Source organism: Trichosurus vulpecula, chromosome 9, assembly GCF_011100635.1.
Source record: "Trichosurus vulpecula isolate mTriVul1 chromosome 9, mTriVul1.pri, whole genome shotgun sequence".
In the NCBI taxonomy this organism is placed as follows: Eukaryota; Metazoa; Chordata; class Mammalia; order Diprotodontia; family Phalangeridae; genus Trichosurus; species Trichosurus vulpecula.
The window spans coordinates 147310268-147334293 of record NC_050581.1 but is presented as its reverse complement, the minus strand read 5'-3'; the positions used below and the strand labels follow the sequence as shown (position 1 = coordinate 147334293).

The following is a 24026-nucleotide window of genomic DNA, read 5'->3' as shown; positions in this document are numbered from 1 at the left end:
GATCTGTATCTGGCCACTGGACCCAGATGGCTCCGGAGGAGAAAGTGAGGCTGATGACTTTGCACAGCCCTCTCTCACTTAAATCCAATTCACTTGCAAGCCATGGCATCACCTCCCTGATGTCATGGTCCTCTTTGAGAACAAAGGACAAACAACAACCATGTACCCCATGCCTGGAATCAATTCGCTCCTCACCCCTGCCTCTTAGAATCCATGGTTTTCTACAATGCTCCTTCCGCACAAGCCGCATTTCCTATGTCCAGTCCTGATTCCACTCCCTACCTGTTGTGGCCTCCCCCAGTAAAAAATTACTTTCTGTGTACCTTAATATATTTTGTGCAAATTTACACATTTATGTTTTGTCTTTCCTGATAGAATATGAGGGCCATGAGGGCAAAAACTGTTTCATTTTTGCCTCTGTATCCTCAGCATCTAGCATAGTGCCTGGCACATAGTAGGTGCATAATAAGTGATTGTTAATTGAGTGGTTGAAAACAGCAGGTATGCATTAGGCGTTTACTCTGTCCAGGGCATCATACTAGGTGTTGCCAAGTCTTCCAAGAAGAGAGAAGAAAATGAAGTCGTGAAAAGAACACTGGGCTTGGAATCAAAAGGTCTAGGGTAGAATTCTGGCTATGCCACTTACCTTGTGACCTTAGGCAAGTCACTCTATTTCCTCCCATCAAAAAGAAGGATTAGTTGGTTTTTAAAGTCATTTAGAGCTAAAGAGGACCTTAGTAGTTATCTGGCCCAATCCCTTCTTCCTATCGTTCCGGAGAGATGGAGACACTGGAGGAGGGCATCCTAGTAAGGAGAAAGGGCTGAGCTTGGTTGCTCAGCTGGAACCTTTTAATCATATCAAAAATGATAGCTCCATTTTTCTATGTGTGACATCTGAAAGTCACCCAGTGAATAAAACAGAAAAGGATGTGGGGGGGCCAGTGGCTCTGAGACTGCAATTCTCTTGCTGTATCACCAGGTGACACCACTGACTGCCTTGAAATTTGCAGAGCTGACGGTGAAAGCCGGCATTCCCAAAGGTGTGGTGAACGTGCTACCAGGATCAGGTAAGGGGGCAGCAGGAGAGGGCAGCATTTCCCTGTCTACCTTCTCAGCAAGAAAAGGCAGGGCATCTCAGCTGGCCAACTTCTCCATTTGAAAGTCTTATAGGGAGCTTGAGCATCTCCAAAGACCAAGAACCTGACCCTGGGAAAGGCTGTCTAGGAAAATGAGATGGTGGTGATGGTGGTGGTAGTGATGATGATGACGATGATGACATTACTACTCTACTACCACCACCACCACCATCACCACCCCTACTACTTCCTCTTCATCCTCCTCCTGCTATTACTAGTAGTACCACCACCACTATTACCTCTTCCTCCTCATTTTACTACTCCTACTACCACCACTACCTCCTCTTCCTTCTACTATTACTACTAATAATAATAATAAATAATAATAATAATAAACAGTGAGCAAGTGAGGGACAAAGAAGAGACAGCTGGGAACCCAAAGTCATGCCAACCATTTGGGAGCTCAAGGTGAGTTTACCTGCATCTACTCTCACCTGCCATCTTGTATATAGCCATCCCATCTATACTGAAGGGCAGTATGGCATAATGGATAGAGTACTGACCTTGGAGTCAGAACGAACTGGGTTCAACCTGATAGCTGTGTGATGGTGGACAAGTCACTTTAACCCCTTTGGCTTTCACCTGTACAATGAGGGGATTGACTCAGTGACTTCCGAGTTCCCTTCTGACTCAAAATCTATGATTCTTTGATCATTTATGAAGCACCTACTATGTGCTTACAAAGGTGGATGTAATGGAAAGAATACTGAACTTGTAGTCAGAAGACCTGGATTTGAGTCCACATTCTGACATGTATTATCCATGTGATCATGAACAAAACACTTATCCTCTCTGGGCCTCAGTTTACCCATTTGTTATAAAAAGAGGACATTGGGCTGGATCCCTAAGGTCCCTTCTAGCAATCATACACCACAATTCTAAGTTCAAGACAGGCAGCGAAGTGTAGGGGAGAGATAACTGAAATAGGAAACAGTGCCTGGGTCCTGGTCCTGACTTTGCCACTAACTTACAGTAGCCATGGTCAAGTGAGTTCCCTTCTCTGAGCCTCAGTTTACTCCTTGGTAAATCTGGAGTCAATGATCCCCGGGGTTCTACCCAGCCCTGATTTTCTAGAATCTAGCCCTACATTTATCCCATTCTCCCCTGGAAGTTTCTTGGACCAGTGATAGCTCTCCCTCCACATACAGACGCTGAGTTACACACAGCCGTGGTCTAGCTGCTTGCTTTCTTCCTTAATTAACTCAGCAGCTCTCCAGGAGCCAGTAAGAGGATGGGGGCGGGTGGGACATCCCTGATGATCTGGCCTGGTGGTTTCTCCAATGACTCTTTCCTACCTACCTGGTACAGTGCCGACACATCTGTCAGCAAAGGGCTAATTGAAACTCTAACTAGGACACCACAAAAGCACCCCTCTCTACCTCCTGACTTCTGCTGAAAGGAGATGGGTTGGGGCGGCAGAATTGGCCCACATTTCATTTCAGCCTCCCCTGACTCTGTCACTGGCTGGGAATTTGCTGGATCCAGGGCGAGGAGGTAAATGTCATCTGCTCAGGGAAAGGGATCCAAGAGTGCTGGGATCACTGCCCGGTTTTGCCATAGGCTTACCTAATAATGCTAATAACAATACAAGTGATGGTGATGATACCTCTACCTTATTTGTACTGCTCTCAAAACACATTCACACCCATTACCTCATTTGTTTTGATGAGACAACCCTGTGAGACAGAACAAGTATTATCCCATTTTACAGATGGGGAAAGGGAATTTCAGAGAAGTTGACTTGCTTAAAATCACATGGCTAAGGAGGCAGCATGCCCTAATGACAAATAACAGTAATGGGGAATCACAGATTTAGAGCCAGCAGGGATGTTGGAGGCCATTTATTCCAGCCCCCTCATTTTACAGATGAAGAAGCTGCCAAGATGTTTAAGTGACTTGCCCAAGGTCACATGGGTATCAGAGGAAGGATTTGAAGCCAGGATCTTTGACTCCAAAGTCAATGTAGAATTCATCTCTCAAGGAACATAGTAGGAAAGAATTTCACCTCTCTTGCCCCTTATCCCTGATTTTGCTGCCCTTGGAAACATTCAACCCCAAAGACCCAATGAAATAAATAATTAATAGGCATCTATTGGGTGCCTACTGTATACCAGCCCCTGTATTAGGCACTGAGGATACAAATACAAATATATAGGAGGGAGAAGAGAGAGAGAGGCCCATTCCTCAAGGAGTACTCTGCCTACAGTACACTCCATAAAAGCCATTCTGTCTCATAGCTTGTTAGGTCTGAAAGGAGGACCCTTAAGGCTTGTCTGCACTGGTCCCCTTATTTTCCGTAAAAGGAAGCTGAAGCTCAGAGACTGAATTATCCCACATCATACAGCTTCTACATGATACAATGGGGACTGGAACCCTGACTATGGACAGCCCAGTCTAGTCCTCTTTCTACCACATCAGGCTTTAAAGGACTTAAAAGCCTTTGACACTCAAAGGAAATAGCTCTACTGGGAGACTTTCAGAAAGTGAGACAGGTATTTCTATGACATCACACAAATAAAACCATGTATTCCTACATATAAGGCCAGCCCTCACATGTAACCTGTTTTCGCCTTCTTCTGCTTATGCTGCCTGGAGGGAGGGCAGGGGCCAAACAGGAAGACTCTATAACATCAGAGACTATTAGAGCTGGAAGGTACTGGTGAGATCAATTAATTCAGTTCCTCATTTCACAGAGAAGGAAGCTCCAAGGGTAGGATGTGTGACTGACATATATAGATCTGAATATAGATACACACACGTATACACACACACATATAAACTTGCCCAGGGTCTCATGAACAGTTCGTTGCAGATCCAAGATTTGACCCCAGATCTCTTGTCTCCTAGCCCATGTCTTCATATCTACCTCCACAAAGACCTCTCCCCCACTAGTCTAAGTGTGCACTGTCAGAGTCCCCATGAGTTGGCGTCTGCTCGCTCCCCTCTGAGCAGAAGGAGAAAATTGTATTGACTAACGCTGGCCCTTTTGGTCACTGAGGAATTGTGCCTGCCCTCTGTGGCTGCTCATTCTGCAGAGATGGTGGCTGATCTGCCAGTCGCCGAGGTGGGAAACCAGGCCTGTCATGGCCGGTTTACTTCTCAGAGTAAGCTCCAAATAAAGGAGAACCGTTCTGTTTGCTCTGTGAATCAGACTGTTATCTGGGCCATGGCGGAAGGCATTTAGGGCAGTCTTCATTAAGAGATACAGAACGTCCAGAATGAGAGGTGTACAGTCCTGCTATAATCTGACTTGAATAGACCATGTTTGGGCTGCTGTGTTCGGGTCCAGGTGCCACCTTCTGGGAAGGACATTGACAAGCTGGGAGGGATTAAAACCCAAGGAGGGCAACCATAAGAGAATCAGTTACAAGACCTGGGAATGTGAATCCGGGGAGATTGTCATATATAAGATGGGCCACTAGGTGGCGCCATAGGACAGAGAGTACTGGGCCTCGGAAGATTCCTCTTCCTGAGTTCAAATCTGAGCCTAGACACTTACTAGCTGTGTGACCTGGGGAAAGCCAGTTAACCCTTTTTGCCTCAGTTTCCTGATCTGTAAAATGAGCTAGAGAAAGAAATGGCAAACCACTCTAGTGTCTTTGCCAAGAAAACCCCAAATGGGGTCACAAAGAGTTGGACACAATTGAAACGACTGAACATAGCACATAGAAGATGGAAAGGGAGCCATAGTGTAGGAAGTCGACAGAGGCCTGGCCTTGCGTCTGACACATACTGGTTATATAACCCTGGACGAGGCACTTGAAGTCCCAATACTCTAGGCAACTCTCTAAACAAGAAGGTGGCAACCTGCAATTGGTAGAGAGATTTCCTCATCTGAGAGTTCCCTATGCTATCGAAATCATAGGTCCAGGCTCTGTCCCTGCTCGACCTCAAAGGGCAATACTTGGTGTGATAGGGGGAAGTTTTGGGGAGAAAGGGATTTGAGACTCAACATATGAAAAGTTTGCTAACAACTGACACTCTCTTGAAGTTGGCATACTCTGCTCCGGGAGGTGAAGGGTTTTCCTCCTCACTCTCTTGTCTGGGAGTAATCTTGTTCAGATCTGGGTTGGACCAGATGGTCTGTGAGGGCCCCTCCAATTCAAAGTCTGTGAATTAATCCGTTACAGCGATACAAACCAGAAATCTTGCAAACAGATATTAGCTCTCTTCCATGATAACACTCCTTACAACCATACCAGTCCCCCATGGGACTTAGTCCTCTGGATATAAGCTTCTCCAAGGTTATCTAAGATATTAGACCATAGGCCATTGCTGGGCCCATACTCAGAGTCTTTTCAGATTGGAAAGGCCTGCCAAAGAACTGTGGCCTGCTGGTATAACCTGCCATCAATCTACAAGAAGCCAAGTTCAAGAACACAGAGTCATCTCCACAGCACAAGGAGCCATCAGAGGAGATGTTAGTGGAAATCTTATAATATGTCCATGCATACGATGTGCTGAAACATAGAGTTTACTTAGAGCAGTTTCATGTGCCCTAAGTGGGATTGGGTTTTGTTTTGTGGTTTTGGTCTAGACTTGGGATTTCATTCATTTGGAAACTCCCAATAGGGAAAAACCCCTCCAATGGTGTAGATAGACTTAGAAAGATGCCCAGTGTATTGAGACATTAGGTCATATGTCCATAGCCCCAGGTGATATAGATCAAAAGTAGGATTTGAAGCCAGGTCTTCCAGACTCCAAGGCCAGCCCTCTATTTAACGCACCTCACTACCTCTCATAACAATTCCTAAGAGCATAGATTTAGAGGTGGAAGGGGCACCTAGCCCAACCCTTCATTTTAGAGAGGAGAAAGCTGGGGCCTAGAGATGTGGGAGCTAGCCTAAGACCATATAGGTGTTAAGTTGAGGAATCAGGATTTGAATCCAGGCTCCCTGTTTCCAAATCCAGCGTGCTGCCTGCCTTTGACCTCATTCGGAAAATCCAGTCCCTTGGAATAGGAGTTAATTCGAAGGCTATATTCACCCCATTCCTTGAAAGATAGAAGTCACATGGCCTCCTCAATGCAGAGAGGAAACATTTCCATATTCCTATACTGTTCTTGACACTGTCAAAAATTCTAGAATGTCAGTGTTGGAAAGGGCCTCAGAGGGTCTCTATTCTAACCTTCCTTCTATGATATCCAGATCTGTCTGCCTTTGTTTGGATTGTTTCTGTGATGAGAAACTCCCTATCTCACGAGGCATCCCATTCCACTGTGTTGGAGTTACAGTTGTCCCTTTGAGAATACAGAACATCAGAATTGTTATTCTCTTGGTATATATGTGTGGATCATGTTAGAGCTGGGGGACCTCAGAGCTCATCTAGCTTAACCACCTCATTTTACAGAAGGGGAAACAGACCCAAAGAGATTCAGTGACTTGCCGAAGGTTAGGGCAGAGCCAGAATTTGAACTCTTTTCATGAGGCAGCTGAATGGTATAGATAGAGAGCACTGGTCCTGGATTCAGGAAGACCTGAATTCATAACCCAACTTCAGACACTTACTGGCTGTGTGACCCGGGGCAAGTCAATTAACCTCTGTCTGCCTCAGTTTCCTTAACTGTAAAGGGGAATAATAACAGCACCTACCTCCCAGGGTTGTTGTGAGGATCACATGAGATGCTGGTTAAATGCTTAGCCTGTAATAGACATGTCATGTTTCCCCTCTTTCCTTTTAAGTACTACATTTTAGGAAAGGCATTGATAAGCAGGGGAGTGTGACCAGTATGGGGATGCCATGTGGGGAGCAGTAGAAGGACCTGGGAACGTTGAGCCTGAAGAAGAGAAGGCTTAGGAGGGACAGGGGAGCCGCCCTCAAGCGTTCAAAGTGCTGCTGTGGGAGGAGGCAGTAGACTGTTCTGTTCGGCCCCCAAAGGGCAGACAGAGCTGGTAGCTAGGTACAGAAGGCACAAAGAGGCAAAGCTAGGCTGGGCAAGAGGAGCAACTTATTTTTAAGCCGATACTGGCATAGACTTTTTAAGGATTGTTTTCCTGACACTATCTCCTTTGATCTTAACAATAACCCTCTAACATAGTTCTTACCACTCCATTTTTCAGATGAGGAAACAGAGGCCAGATTACTTGCCCATAGTCACACTTCCTAGTGTCAGAGGTTCAAATGGAACCCAGATCTTCCTGGCTCAAAACCCAGTGCTTGATTCAGTGACCTGTTTCCCAGCCACTGCAAATTAAAACTTCCAAGTTCAATCTTCTAGACTGGAAGAGATGACCTCTACTCTCCCTTCCAATTCTAAATCTACGACCTCTGAGCCAAATTATCTGAACTGTCTGATTGACAATGGGCTGACTCAGAGGGCAGTGGCTTACCTCTCTCTTAAGGTCTTCTGCTGTGGCTGATCCTGGATACCATTTGTATGCATTGTTGGGGGAGGGAGACTCTTGCTCAGGCCTCTCTAACATCCTCTAAATCTGAGAATCTATGCTTCATTATCATATTGGAACAAATCCTAAGCCACCACCATTGGAATTTTCAACAATGTGTTAGGAATCCATCCTAAGCTTTTAGGTAGCCTGCTAACTCTCCTTGTTATGGCTGTCCATGGCTCAGCCTAGGCTCCCAAGTCTTCCCATTCTACTTTGAGGCAAATCTATCCAAGATTTCATCCTCCCAGATGCCAGGGCTTTGGGGGAATGAAACTTGGGAAAAATTCATTGTCCTCCAGACCAGTTGTGTCAAAGAGAAAAGGAGGCCACTAATTGGTTCTTAAGGATCCCTGATGGTCCATTAAAATGTAATATTACTTATAATTTATTTTATTTTTATTTATTCTGTTAAATATTTCCCAATTACATTTTAATCTGGTTCAGGCTGTACTCCAGAGTGTTGTGGGTCCCATGTGCATGACACTTCTGTTCCAAACCCTTTTAGAGTTAAGATTCAGGAAGGAATATTCCAATTTATGGGGGTTATGGAGTGGAGGAGTGCACAAACTCCCTCAGCACCCACAACTAATGATGGGGAGGGAGCAGTTAATGTGTAGGGTAATGCAGTGGGAGGGGCTCTGGATTTGGGATTAGAGAGCAGTGAGCTCATCTACTTGCTACATGTGCAACATTAAGGAAATTATTTAATATTTTGGAGCTTTGGTTTCCTCCTCTCTAGAATGAGGAAATGACTTCTGTTGCCCCTTCTAGCTCTAAATGCTATATTAAGCTGGCTTTTCCTTATGAGAGCAATTCTCCTCTGTCTGCAGAGAATTCTTTACAGACTCAGAGAGCATCAGGAACAATAGTTTGGCTTGCTGAGAGGACTTGGCCTGGAATTTCCATTTCTCTTGTTGAAAGCTCCCCTAAAGGGTTGGGGTGGGGAGATGATGGCCTTCCTTTGTACTGTAGGCTAAGTAGGCCTGCCTTGTGCACCAAAATTCCATTGGCATCCCAGCTGGTCTAAGAGAGAGGTCAGGCAGGGGTTGAAAAGGAAGCAAATGTTGGCAGCTTCTCAGTTGTTTTACCTGCCAGCAAAGTAAGCCCATTGTCATCAATCCATGGGTTGTGTCATTTAGGGGTCTCAGGGACCTCCGGAAGCCCTGTTTTCACATTCCATTGCCCCTCCTTTGGACAGGTTCCTTGGTTGGGCAGAGGTTATCAGATCATCCAGATGTGAGGAAAATTGGATTCACAGGCTCCACGGAGATTGGAAAACACATCATGAAGAGGTAAGCAAGTTGTGGGAGCAGGGCAGGGATATGTTAGATATGGAGGCATTTGGGGGAAAGGTTTCCCTTTCTTGGTTCCTGAAATCTATTTGGGCAGTCAACTATTTAACCAACATATAAGACCCTCCCTAAGCCAGAGCATTAATCATCTTCGAAGTATCTCAAATTCCACCATCTTTTACTCATGGAAACTCCCCAAACATGGTGGTCATCGTCTATTACAATAATAATGGCTTACACTTATGAAGAGCACTTTAAAGTTTACAAAGCACTGCAAACATGATTTCATTTTATCCAAGTAAAGGTGCTGTAATCAGGCCCATTTTACAGGTGAGGTAACCAATGCCCAGAGAGGTTGAGGAATTTGCCCAGTCCCACAGCTGTTAAATGTCCAGGCAGGATTCAAAGCCAGGTCTTCCTGATTCAAGGGCGGGGTTCTATCTACCCCAAAGCCCTGCCTCCATAAAGAGAAATCTCCGTGTTCATTAGTTTAAAGCCAAAGTGATGGTTTTAGGAAGAAGATAAACACATATGTGAAGTGCCAGCGACTTGTCACAGGCTATAAATAGTCAGTCGGGCATTTAACACCTGCATCTATTTTTACTGAAATCCTTTCCTGGAAATCACAGACTGAGACAGCAAAAATGCCAGTGGTCAGAGTCAAGGGGCTGGACTGAAGGTGAGAGCCTAGCATGGTATTAGTAATGATCATGACAACAGCTCACATTTAGATAGTCTGGCCGTGGTTGCTTTCTTTTTCCTTCAGAATTGTGATTCCATTGGGTTTGGAGGATGTAAATTCCCTCCACCAACACAGATCAGCAACTGAATTATAGAAAGAATAGCAGAGAGTTTCCCATCATCACATCAACTCTGGTCTTCCCCACTCCAAGACTGTCCACTCTATCCACTAAAACCCCCCAGATCCTTTTTTGAACCTTGTCGATTCTCCCTCATCTTACACTCATATGTTTGATTTTATGAACCCAAACGTAAGGTTTCCCTTTATGTCCATTAAATTTTGTCTTAGGAAATTGGTCCCATTGTTCTTCTAATCAGCTGGGGGGGGAGGAATAGGAATTCATGTAGCATCTTCTGTGTGCCAGGTACTACACTAAGCATTTTTTTTAACAAATATCTCATTTGATCCTTGAACAACCATATGAGCTAAGTGTTATACTCCCCATTTTACAGTTGAGGAAATTGAGGCAAATAAAAGTTAAGTGATTTGCCCAGAATCACATAGCTATTAAGTATCCAAGGCTAGATTTGAACTTAGGTCTTCCTGACTCCCAGCATTCTATCTACTGTGCCACCAGATGTTTTGTTTGCTTTGATGATCCCTTCTCTCTCCCCCACCCCCCCAGCTCCCCAATAAGGTTGAGATCTTTTTGGATCCTGACTCTGTCCCTCAATATATTAGCCATTCCACCAAGCTTCTTGTCATCTGCAAGCTTGATGGGCATCCAAGTCACTGTTAAAAATACTAAATACCACAGGGTGGCAAATAGAATCCCAGGTTACTCTACAAGAGACTTCCCTAGATTCACTGGTTAGTTCCAAAACCAGAGCTCAAGCTACTTTTTAGACACCTCAGTTCTGATGGTGTATCCATCTCCTGATTCATTTTATGACTGCTCTAAAGCACTACCTCTGTGTCAATTAAGCAACCAGTATTTATGAAGCACTGTGCTAGGCACTAGGGACCAAAACACAAAATGGAACCATCCCTACTCTCAAGAAGCGTATGACAAGGAGACAATCACTGCATATAAAAATACACACAGCACAAACATAAAGTGAATAAACACAGATACAAAGTAGTTCAGTCCAGGGGTCTCTGTATGTTCCAACAGTCTAATTTTGTGGTCCATCAGTGTTTATAGTGGTTGGAATTTCTTATCCATTCCTTGCTTTATAAGCCTTGGTCAAAAGCAACAACACTTTGATCCGACACAGACAGCTGTGTGTAAGGGTCCTGTATCCACATGGGCTGGGATCCACCTTCTAAGGTGACCCCGACTCAGCATTCTTCACTTCAGCCCAGTTGGATTTGTGGGATTTCCAAATTTCTCGGTCTACTTGAATCCAGCCCAGCCCTGCTAACTCTTATTTATTTGTTCTTTTAGCTGTGCTGTAAGTAATGTAAAAAAGGTTTCTCTGGAGCTGGGAGGAAAATCTCCCCTCATCATCTTTGCAGACTGTGATCTGAGCAAGGCTGTCCAAATGGTAATCCTTCTGTGTTCTGGGACTAACATGGGTGGGTGTGGGTGTTCTAGACAGAGTCCAGGGTGGGGTTGGAAAACACGGAGTTTCTGTGGGGCTGGGTTGAAAACAGACAAACTGAAACCAACTTCTGGATATGTGTGAATACCAAATGGGCAGCTAGGTGGCATAGTGGATAGAGTGCAGGTCCTGGAGTCAGGAACACTCATCTCCCCGAATTCAAATCTGGCCTCAGACTCTTATTAGCTAAGTGACCCTGGGCAAGTCACTTAACCCTGTTTGCCTGTTTCCTCATCTGTAAAATGAGCTACAGAAGGAAATGGCAAACCACTCCATTATCTTTGTCAAGAAAACACCAAATGGTCATGAAGAGTCAGACACAACTGAAAAATGATTAAAAAGCAACAAATCTTACAGAGGTGGTGATAAGTTTACAGAATGCCAAGCTAGAAGAAGAATATAAATAACAATAAAGGATAATAGTAGTACTTCTGTAGCCCTTTAGGGTTTACAAATATTATCTCACTCTGTCCTCACGACAACCCTGGGAGGTGGGTGCTACTATTGTGTTCCTTTTAAGATGAGGAAACTAGAAGATAAATTATCCAGTTTAACACCTTCATTTTACGTATGGAGAAACAAGCCCATAGAGGGAAAGTCATTCAGCCATGTAGTGGCGGAACCAGGATTATAGTCCAGGTCACAGAATCATAGAATCTCAGGGTCAGAGGTCAGTATGGCATAGTATCTAGAACGCTGGATTTTGAGTCAAAGAATCTTAAATCCAAATCATGAGGACCTAGATCAGGGGTGGGGAACATGCAGCCACATATGGCATTAAGGCTCCAGGTTCCCCACCCCTGTCCTAGATCTATAGGTGGAAGGGATGTCAGAAGGGACTTATCTAGCCCAACTCCTTTTTTTAGAGATGTGAAAACTGAGGCCCAGAGAGGTTACCATGTTGATTGCATAAAAGTAGAATGGGAGGGTAATTTAAACGGGTGGGAGGAAATGCGGTTAGCACCTCCCTCACAGAGGCCATTCTGTTCTGGTCTGCTCTCATTATGGGCCAAGCTCTGTCCAACATCTGTCTCCAATACTGTTAATCAGCCTGCCTAGAAATTCCTTCGTGGGGAAATGCTTCCTTCCCGAAATGCAAAAAGGAAATGAGGTCTCCAGTCCTGAGTCTTGCTGGGAAAATGAAAGTAATGGAATCCTAGAGTCTCAGGGTTGGAAGAGCCCCCAGAGGTCTGAAGCTGAAGCTCAACAGTGAAGAGAGGGTCATAGCTTCCTTCCATTTGGACACAGTTACTTTCTATGTTCCATTTTCCACCGTGGGAAATTTCCCAGCCCTCTTTTCTCTACCTCAGCCGTTAAAGGAGAGGGACAAGGGAGGGGCAGCGCCTGTTCACAGAGTGCTTGAGGGAAGAGGAGGAGGAAGCTGGGTAAGCCTTAGTCTGGGTATATTAACAATAACAGGCTACGTTTCCCTAGCACTGCAAATTAGCTGTGTAACTCTCCAGTTACAAAGTACTTAAATATCCACTTTCTAAAGTGATGCGCACCACAGCCCTCTGAGAGGGGACATGCAAACGTTGGTCCCCATTTTCCAGATGAGGGGATTGGTTCTTTCCACAGTAATCATTGGGATAGAGATAAGGCTAGAGATTGGATCTGCGATTTCAGTGGTATGAGAAGGTTCCTCCAACCAATGCAGGCTGGCACTTTCTCTGGGCCTTAGTCTTATGCCGTTGCTTAGGGCACTGAGAAATATGAAGTAATTTTCCCACGCAGCAAATATGTGAGACATAGCAGTATCAAAGGAGACACTGAGACCAAGCCAAGAACAATAAGAATGATGGGCATTAATACCAGGTGTCCCAAAAGTCTCAGTGCGGGGCTTTTAAATATTAAAGCTTAAAACTGCATTAAGACATTTGGGACATTCTCTCTAATAATTTCTGTAACTATAATACTTTGCACACTTTTCTCTAACAACCCTGTGGGAGTAGGTAGTATAAGGGTTATTATTCTCATCCTGCAAATGAGGATACTGAAGCTCACAGAAATTAAATTACTTGTCTATGGCCAAACAGCTACTAAGCAGCAGAACTAGGAATACATACGTACATACATACATGTACACATGCCTATACAAACATATGTATGTATGTATGTAATCGCATAGAGTGTGTGTGTGTTAATCGGGGTGAAGTGACTTGCCCAGGGTCACACAGCTAGTAAGTATCTGAAGCCAAATTTGAACCCTGATCCTCTTGACTCCAGGGGCAGTGCTTGCCACCTAGCTGCCCCTAGGAGCATATATTTAGAGCTGAAAGGGGCCTCAGAAGCCATCTGGATGAACCCCTTCATTTTGCTGATGAAGAACTGTAGCCCAGGGACTTGACCAAGGTCACATAGGTAGGATGTGGCAGAGCTGGGGGTTTGAACCCACATCCTCTGACTCTATTATTTTTTCTACTGTATGACACTGCCTTAAGGACTTGAGTTCAAATCTTGTGACCTCGAGCCCAGTTCTTCCCAATATACTCTACTATGTTTCCCTGGTTTTCCTCAGCCTGCTCCCTCTCATTCTACTCTATACCTAATGGGAGGCTTGGCATTGGCCAACCTTGATTTTATCCAGATTGCAGACTAGCCAGCTTGTGGTCATTTTTAGCATATTTTTAAAACAGAAAATTGATTGGTTCTTGAAGTTGTCAGAATGAAAGAGCACTGGCTTTGTGGTCAGCAGATCTGAGTTCAAATCATCCCTCTGTCACTTACCACCTTTGGGTAGGTGGCTTGATGGTTCTATTTCTTTCATCAGTAAAATGAGGAGGTCAGACCATTCTGACTTTAAGTCTAGAATCTTATAACCACAGAAGGAAAGGATCGGTCAAGGATAAAACCCTCAGAAAGGCTTCCCTCAGACTTGGCTCATTGAGCTCTGCGAAGCTCTCCATCACTCCTCATCCCTGCAGGATGCCGGGGTTGCAGCTGCCTTCATACCATGATGTCTCACTAAGATAGTTCAAGGTTGTAGATTATACAGCAGTTGGCATAGGCTCTTGGTCAGACACTTATGGTTGGTTTCTTGTCTCTTATGGTATAGACAGGAGTGCCACTAGATACTGGCTAATTGAGAGAGACTTGGCTGAAACAGAGTGTGAGCATGGTGAATGGAGGTCTTAAGAAAGTGGCAGGGCCGAGGTATTGTTGCTGAGTCATTTTCAGTCTTGCCTGACTCTTTGTGACCCCATTTGGAAGAGATACTGGAGTGGTTTGCCATTTCTTTCTCCGGTTCATTTTACAGATGAGGACACTGAGGCAAACAGGGTTAAGTGGCTTACCCAGGGTCACCCAGCTAGTAAATGTCTGAGGCCAGATTTGAACTCATGAAGATGAGTCTTCCTGACTCCAGTCCTGGCTCTCTATCCACTGGGCCATCTAGCTGCTTAAGGGGATCTAAAAACAAAAGACATCAATCAAATTTTTTAAAAGAATAGCAATTATACATCCTTCCCAATGATGAAGTGGTCTGTTGGCCCTGAAAATGGATGCATTGCTTTGGCAGAGGGAGGAAGGCAGATAGAGATCTAGGGAGAATGCCTTCCCATCTACACAGTGACCTAATACCTGCTCCTCTGTCTAAAGGGGATGAGCTCCGTTTTCTTCAATAAAGGGGAAAACTGCATCGCGGCAGGCCGTCTCTTCCTGGAGGACTCGATTCATGACCAGTTCGTACAGAAAGTGGTGAGTTCTGACTCCACCTTTGAAGGAGATACATCTGGTTTGTGACTGTCTGTGTCCTGGCAACCTCCTCCAAGAAGCCCACCCTGATTCCCAGCCCTGTCCCCACCAACTCCACGAGTTGGTAACAGTCTTGCCTTTTCAAATTTCGCATAACACTTAGGTACTTCTCCAGCACACTTAATGTTGTCTATTATGGTCACTTGCTTTTGTTATCTTATTGCCCACCTACTAGATAATAAGCCTCTTGAGGGCAAAGATGGTGTCATATCTAAATTAAGTATCTCCCCCAACACCTAGAAGAGTGATCTGCACACAGTAGGTGCTTAATAAATATTATTACTATTAATCAATTAATCAGTTGTTCAATAATTTTGAGTATCTCTTATGTACAAGGTGCTAGGCTAGGCATTGACCCTGCTCTTGAAGCTGTTATAGTCTGGTGGAAGAAATTTTATACACATACACTCACACACATATACACATATGTATGTGTACATGTATGTATATATGTACATATTTGTATATAATTTATATACACATGTGTGTGTTTATATACATGTGTATGTGTGTGTGTGTGTGTGTTGTGGATAACTACCATACCAGAAGGTATAGCCAGGTCCCAAATGAGAGTGCTAGAGGAGCTCAGAGGATGGAGAGATCACCTAGAGAGTATTTGTACCTTCTTTTTCTCTCTCTCCCTCTCTCTCTCTCTCTTTCTCTCTCTCTCTCTCTCTCTCACACACACACACACAAGACGCATGCGCTTGCATGTACACACATGTACACACACAGAGACATAGACACACCCCTGATCTCACCATTACTCATAAAGGTTCCACTTCCATTATCAAACACCCAGTGATTCTTCTCTTGGAGCACACACAACCTCCCCTCTGTCTGTCTCTCCCTATTCCTTGCTTCACCATGTTCTCCAATCTCTCCATCCCTTCCTGTTCTCCTAAGCCATCATCCCTGCTTTGGTTTTACTTCCCTCCCTTCCTCCATTCTACAGTATGGCTAACCAGTTCAGCTCCTTACACCATCCCTTATTCTTAAATCTCCTGCCTCCTTGGCCTAACCCCGCTCATGTCTGGGCAAACCCCAGTCTTCGTTACTTCCCCTATTTGATTTCTCTGTTCTTCCTTACTTGCTGCTGACCTGTGCTGGACCCTGGCTCTGCTACTAATTTATTTGTTGTCCCATGCCTGGAATGCACTCCCTCCTTACCTCCTCCACCTCTTCAAATCCCCAAACTTCCTTCAGGGTGACACCTCCTACAAGAAGCCTTCCCTACCACCCCACTCCAATTGCTGGAGTGCTCTCACCCTACAAAATCACCTTGTATATATTTTGTACTGCACATGTTATATTCTCTCTTCTCAATTCCCATCCCTGACCCAGAAAACTCCTTGAGGACAGGAACTGATTAGTTTTTGGCTTTTATCCCCAGAACCTGTAGCAGTGGATGGCACATAGTAGATACTCAATATTTGATTAATTGGATTGCAGCTAATTTATCCCATCTTTAAGAAAGGATTAGAATTAGGTAAAGAGATAAGGAAATGCCAAGGTGAGGAGAACAGCACCAGCAAAGCTCAGGATTGTGGTTACAGAAGACAACTCGCGTTTATATAGCACTTTATGGTTAACAAAGTGCTCTCAAAGCGCCCATTGAACCTAGGGGCTCCTGTGCAAGAGGAGCTAAAGATGGGTTCTTAAAAGGTCAAGACCCGCACAGCTCTGTTCAATGGAATCCATTGGCTCAAGAATGAGAGGCAAGATTCCATCTAGCCCTGGCAGTGAGCGGCAGACTGAGGACAAACTTTAAAAGGGGCAGGGGCCAGCCAAACAAAGGAAGAGGAGCTAAGAAAGAAGGAAGCCTAATTCTCTGTAAAAGGGAAGATAAGACTGGAGAGAAAAGAGGACTCTAACTGTCTTCACTATCCCCTGTGATTGCTATCTTCAGACACACACACACAATCTCCCTATAGTGACTAGCAGGTGAGGAAGAAAAAGCCCTTTAAAACATCTAACCAAAGTGCTTTCCCCCAACAACTCTATTAGATAAGCAGTACAAATACTAGTAGGCCCATTTTATAAACAAGCAAACTGAGAATAGAAATTATGATTGCAAGACTTACCTGTGGTTATAAAGCTCATAAGCATCTGAGACAGAATTCAAAACCAAGTTTCATGGTAATATGTGGAGATGGTGGGTTGTCTAAACTGGCCAGGGCTGAAGAATGAATGAATGAATGAATGAATGAAGCGTTTATTAAGTGCCTACTATGTGCCAGACACTATGATAGGTGCTCATAATAAAATTCAACAGACAGTTCCTACCCTCTAGAAGCTAACATTCCAACGGGAGGAGAGAACACATATAGGGAAGTAGAAAGATAGGGAAGGGTCACATTGTTCAGACCTGGAATATGAGACTAAGAAGTTTGAAATTTATACTTCAGGCAATAATGAATATTCTAGAGCAATGGAGTAAAGTGCGACAAAAGTGTTGTTTTAGGAAGATTAATCTGTCCTTGGGATATGGAGTAGGTTGGAGAGGGGAGAGATTAGAGGCAGGGAGACCAGTTCTGATACTATATTAATTGACTAGGCAAGAAATAATGAAGACTTAAAGTCATTAGGGCTAGTGGAAGTGAAAATAGAGAAAGGGGGATGGATATGATCCTACAGACATAGAAAATAAGATTTAACCATAATAATAGTTCACATTTACATGGCATTTTAAAGTGCTTTATAGATCTGATTTTATATTCATAACAACCCTGGGAGGTAGGTAGGTACTGTTTTTATTCCCATTTTCCAGTCAAAGAAACTGAGGCAGGCAGAGGTTAAGTAACTTGCCCAGAGTCACACAACTAATAAGTGTCTGGGATTGGATTTGAATTTAGGTCTTCCTGACTCCAGCTCCACTGTTCTATCTATATTATGCTATAGGCTGCCTCATTGACCTGGCAAATGATTGACTATGGGGGAGAGAGGGAGAGAGACAGAGACAGAGACAGAGAGAAAGACAAAGAGAGAGAGAGACAGAGACAGAGAGAGAGGGAAAGAAGAGACAGAGAAGAGAGACAGACAGAGAGAGACAGAGATAAAGGAGACAGAGAGACAGAGAGACAAACAGAAAGACAGGGACAGAGGAAAGACAGAGAGAGGAAGAGAGGGAGAGATATAGAGAGAGAAACACAGAGAGACAGAGACAGAGGCAGAGAGAGAGAGAAGAGAGAGAGACAGAAACACAGAGAGACAGAGAGAAAAAGGCAGAGAGAGACAAAGAAAGAGAGAAAAGAGAGAGAAAGAGACAGAGAGGAGAGAGAAACAGAGAATAGAGAGATGGGGAGAGAGAGAGAGAGAGAGAGAGAGAGAGAGAGAGAGAGAGAGAGAGAGAGGGAGGGAGGGAGGGAGGGAGAGAGAAACAAAAGTATCCAAAAATGACCCACACCTGTGTGACTGAGAGGACTATGGGAGCTCTGGATGAAGAGAGGAAAGTCCACAGGAGGGAGATGGTGACCTTGGTTCTGAGTTGTTTCCAACCTTGAACAGGTAGGAGAAGTCCAAAAGATGAAGATCGGTGATCCCTTGGACCGGGCCACTAATCATGGACCTCAGAATCACCAGGCCCATTTGAAAAAGCTGATTGAATACTGCGAGAAAGGTGTGAAAGAAGGAGCCACCCTGGTCTATGGAGGAAAACAGGTTCCCCGGCCAGGTGAGTGTAATTGCAAGACAACGTTGTACTGTTTGTCTGAAATGAGTTCAGTGAGGAAGCTGCCTCCTGGCTCCATGCACAGCTGCACATTTCTCAGTGAAGGAAGGTTGGAGCTTGAAGGAGCTTTAGAACATAGAATGTTAGACTTAGAAGTCCAGCTCCCACCCATACCCGGGGAGGGGGGTGCAACTTGCCAGGGGCCACACAGCTGGAAGGGTTGGGGCTAGAACCTTGGCTTCCTGACTCCAGATCAAACATTTTATCAATCACGCTACTTACCTGCTACTTTAATGATAGTGCGGTAGCATGTTGGATAGAGTCACTTAACCTCTTTGCCTCAACTGTACCATGGGGATCATAATAGCACCCACCTCCCAGGGCTTTCATGGTATCATAACGAGATAATATTTGTAAAGTGCTTAGCACAGTGCCTGGCACATAGTAGGTGCTTTTAAAATGTTTTTTTCTCCTTCCCCTTCACTTTATAGATGAAGGAACTGAAATAGAAAGAGAGCAAATGACTTTCCCAAGAACACCAGCTACTGAATAGCAGACCCAGGTTTAGTTGAATCCAACATACACGTTCCCCACAATAACAGTCCTAGTATAAATACAGCCATGAAATCCTCTGGATCCTTTTTACAAGATGGTACTGAGTGATGAGAGCAATTCTCTCCTATTTTTAGTACCTTACTCACAGTTGGTGCTTAATAAATGTTTTCTAAATGAATAAATGATTACACCACTTTTCTTTTCTCTCTATAGGGTTTTTCTTTGAACCAACCATATTTACCAATGTGGAAGATCACATGTTTGTGGCCCAGGAAGAGTCTTTTGGGCCCATCATGATCATCTCCAGGTTCCCTGATGGGTATGAATCATTGTGGGGTTTTCTTTGAGTTTCCCGACACATTTCCATTTTTATTTGGAGCTGGGGAGTGACCTCTCCTAATACATGGTGTAGCTTTGAGACACCTGCCATGGGGTAGGTGATAGAAGCTTCTTTCTCTAGCTCTCACCCAGAGCATCCTTCCTCCACCCACAGTAGGTCACCCCCTGGGCAAATCTTCACTGTCAATTCTCGATCTTCAGTCTCATGTAACTAACTTTAGGGCTAGGGAGGACCAATATAGGATTGTAGCCAGGGAAGACTTTGACAGTTTTTTCATAGAGGCCTTGATATCATTTTCATGCAGGATTCCAGTTTTCAGCTAAAAAGAGCCTTAGAAATGAACTAGCCCAACCCCTTCATTTTACAGAGGAGGGATCCTCTGTAGAAGGTTCTTGTTCAAGGCCACAAAGACAGAGTCAGGATTGGAACCAGGTCTTCCTACTCCACGTCCCAATTTCTTTCCATACTCCCTCTTTTCTTTTGAGTAGGAGGAAAATTCTCCATACCATCCTTTCCCAATATTCCTTTCCCTTTAGAGATCGTTCTCACTATATTCTTCTCCCTCTCCATTCTCCTCTTTCCTTCCTTCCTTCCTCCCCTCCTTCCTTCTTCTCTCCCTCCTTCTTTCCTTCCTTCCTCCCTTCTTTCCCTCCTTCTTTCCTTCCTTCCTCCCTCCTTTCTTTCCTTCCTCCATTCCTTAATTAATTTGGTTCATTTGGAGGCAATAACATTAAGAGGACTGTTAAGAAGATCAGATGAGATAATGGGTATGAAAGTACTCTGCAACCATCAAGTGCTATAAGAATACAAGGTTTTCTTTGTTTATGTCTTCCCAGGGATGTTGATGGCGTGCTACAGCGAGCCAATGCCACAGAATTTGGACTGGCCTCGGGGGTCTTCACCCAGAATATTAACAAAGCCTTGTATGTCAGTGATAAGCTTCAGGCAGGCACCGTGTTCATCAATACCTACAACAAGACAGATGTGGCAGCCCCATTCGGAGGGTTCAAGCAGTCCGGATTTGGCAAGGACTTAGGTAATAATGAGATGCTGCATTTCTATTATAGGGGAAACATCACTGAATCTGGAGCCCCTGGACACTCACCGGCTCTGTGGCTCTGGGCAGATCACTTAAATCTCTATTTGCCTCAGTTTCCTCATCTGTAAAATGCATGTAATAGTACTGCCATAGGGCTGTTATAAGGGTAAGATGAGATAATATTTGTAAGGTGCTTTGCTATGTAAATTTGTTCTTATACTGGCTTTGTTATTATCATTATTATTATTATTAATTATACTGGCTTTGTGACCCTGGGAAAGTCACTTAACTTCTTAGTGCTCTGGGCAACTTTCTCAGACTATAAATTGCTAGTGAGAAGTGCTAGTGAGAAGGTGCCAACTTGCATTTTTAGGGAATTTCTTCACGTGGGAGTTAGTTACCTCTACTAATGAAATCCCAGGTATAGCCTCTATTTCTTCCAATGTCCACACAGCGGCTTGGTCAGGTAGGCAAAGCACATGTAATTACACCTATTTTACAGAAAGAGAAACTGAGAGCACAGAGAGCTGGAACAACCTACCTACCTACACACACACACACACACACATGCACGCACACACGCACACACGAATGCACACATGCACATGTACACACAAGTTTGAGCACACATGCACATGCATGCACACACGTGTACACACACTCACATGTACATGCAAGTGTGAGCACACACACATGCCATCCTCCTTTCTCTGCTCCATATCCCGCTAAGATATTTTCAGAGATCACCACCCCCCCCAGCCAGGAAACAGTGCTCCAGTCTTAACTCCCTGTTGAATGAATATTCCTGTAGATACTCTAGCTGGATAATTCAGGTCATCATGTCCTTTATCCTCGATGGCCTCTGCTGTTTTGCTTGAATCATCTATATGATAACAACTGTCATTGTTCTGTCATTTCAGTCATGTCTGACTCTTTGTGAACCCATCTGGGGTTTTCTTGGCAGAGCCACTGGAATATTTTTTCCATTTCTTTTTCCAGCCCATTTTACAGATGAGAAAACTGAGGCAAGCAGGGTTAACTGACTTGCCCAGGGCCACATGGCTAGTAAGTGTCTGAGGCCAGATTTGAACCCAGGAAGATGAGCTTTCCTGATTTTAGGCCCAGTTTTATCCACTGCACCACCTAGCTGCCCTACAATAATAATAATAGCTCCCATAGATCACTTTTAGGTTTTCTAAATCCATTCCTCATGGGGGTAGATGAAGTGGTATTATGGTGCCCATTTTGTAAATTAATAAACTGAGGTTCTAAGAGGTCTAATGACCAGTCCATGATCTCAAAGCCAGTAAATGCTAGACACAGGATCTGAACCCAGATCTTCTGATTCCAAGTCTAGAATTCTTCCCACTCTCATGTTGCCTCAGAGAAGAGGAGACACAGGCAGTGAGGCAGAAGGACAGTGGGAAGATGTCACAGGGTGGTGTGATGTACAGTGAGAGAGCGCTGGCCTTGGCTGGGGAGGCCAGGGCTGAACCCCAGCTCAGACCTTTACTGCCTATGTGACCTCAAGTGAAAGTTTCATTTCACTTGGGCCTCATTTTTCTCATCTATAAAATGGGACTAATATGTCCCAAGGTTATTGTTAGGCAAGTGCTCTTTAAACTGTAAACCATTTGGAAATATGAATTATCTTTGAAGAAAACCCAAACTGTCCATTTTCATAATTTTTCTGAGAGCCAGGCCCAAAGACCCGAGTTCTCTAATGGTTATTCAATGAAGCAGAGAAAGTTTCCCAGTAAAATTGCCACTTCTGGTGATTTTTAGAGGTAATGAGACAACAGCAGAGAATTTGGGAACTAGAAAGACTCAGAAAGCCCTTTAGGCCAATGTCTTTACAGGAAGATAAGGCCCAAAGAAGGGAAAAGATTGGCTTTGCCTTCCTTGAAGGGTTGATTCTGGCACCGCCTCCTCAGTGAAGCCTTCCCTCATCTCTCTCTCTCTTCCTCCTTCCCCCTTATTCTCCTCCTCTATCCCTCCTTCCCTCCTCTCCCTCTTTCTCTCTTTCTCTCTCTCTCTCTCTCTCTCTCTCTCTCTCTCTCTCTCTCTCTCTCTCTCTCCTCTCTTCTCCCCACCACACACACACGCACACGCACCCCTTGTATTTACTTAGTTATGTACCTATTGTTACTCTACCCTAGTACAATGTAATCAACTCATGAGCATTTATTAACCATCCACACTGTCCTAGGCCCTGGGTATACAAGCACAAAGCATGAAACCGTGTTTTCTCCCAAAGAGCTGACATTCTAATGGGGGAGAGGACAAGGACATAACAAAATATATACAGCATAAATACAAAATTAATAAATGCACATATATCTTATCTAATTAAATACAAGGTATTGGGGAGGAACATAAGTAGTTGGGGGCAGGAAATCAGGAAAGGCTTCATGCAGAAGGTAGTGCCTGAACTGGATATTAAAGGAAGAGAGGTACTCTTTTTCCTGACCTGGAATCAGGAAGACTTGAGTTTAATTGCAACCTCAGATATTTACTATCTGTTTGACTCTAGCCAAGTCATTTCACATCTGACTGTCTCAGTTTCCTCATCTGTAAAATGGGGATACAATAACACTTACCTCCCGAGGTTGTTGTGAAGATAAAATGAGATTATATTTGTAAAGTGAATTTTCAAACCTTCAAACACTTTATTAATGCTATTTTTATTGTGGTAGTGATGATGATGAGGAGGAGGAGGAGGAGGTGAGGGGGAGGTAAGGAAGGATGGATGCATTCCTCCTTACATGAGGGGCGGCTAGTACAAATGCATGGAGATGAGAAATGGAATCTCAGGAGTAAGGAATGGTGAGACTAGTTTGACTGGATCATAGAGGACAGGAGAACAGTGAGGCTGGAAAAAAGATGTTGGAGCCTAACTTTGTATGGCTTTAAAAGCTAAACAGATTCCAGGTATCCCCTGAGTGAGAGCAAGAGAGCTAGAAAGGGGGAGAGACAGAGACAGGTGGAGAAAGAGATAGAGAGAGATGGGGGAAGGAAGGGAGGAGAAGGAGGGAGAAATAGAGGAGAGAGGGGGAAAGGAGAGAGAGAGGGAGAGAGGGAGGGAGAGGAGGAAGGGAAGAGAGAGAGAGACAGAGTTCATTTACATCATATCCAAGGGGCAATATGAAGCCATGCAAGCTGATTGAGTGGCAGAGTAATATCTAAGTGCCTTGAAACCATAGAGTGTCTCCTTTTTGCCTTTGTATATCCTGAGTCTAGCATGGTGCCTTTTAAATAATAAGTGCCTAAACATTTGCCCAACTGAATTGGACCAAGGTCACACAGTCAGTCAGTTAGTGGCAGATTAGAACCTGCCACTTAGGAAGCATTGTGGTAAATTAGGGAGAGTTCTATATGTGGACTCAAAGAGACATGGGTTCAAATCCTGGCTTTCCCCTTTACTCTCTATGGGACCTTGGGTAAGATGTTATCTTTCAGACCCTCATTTTCCTGCCCCTAAAAATGAGAGTTAAACTAGATGACCTTTAAGATTCCTTCAAGTTCTATATTTATCATCCATGGACCCAGGCTGACTGATGTAAAGTCCT

At 44.2% G+C, this 24026-nt stretch overlaps 1 protein-coding gene across 2 annotated transcripts in view; it reads left to right on the top strand.

The window, feature by feature from the left end:
• The window catches only part of ALDH1L1 (aldehyde dehydrogenase 1 family member L1), a 72949-nt gene that overhangs the window by 45727 nt on the left and 3196 nt on the right, over window positions 1–24026 (top strand). For both annotated transcript variants that reach the window (XM_036738172.1, XM_036738173.1), the window contains 7 exons: window positions 980–1067; window positions 8721–8814; window positions 10944–11043; window positions 14698–14796; window positions 18361–18526; window positions 19292–19397; window positions 20255–20454. In XM_036738172.1, coding sequence (XP_036594067.1) covers window positions 980–1067; window positions 8721–8814; window positions 10944–11043; window positions 14698–14796; window positions 18361–18526; window positions 19292–19397; window positions 20255–20454 — 853 coding nt within the window. The remainder of the gene's footprint in view (window positions 1–979; window positions 1068–8720; window positions 8815–10943; window positions 11044–14697; window positions 14797–18360; window positions 18527–19291; window positions 19398–20254; window positions 20455–24026) is intronic.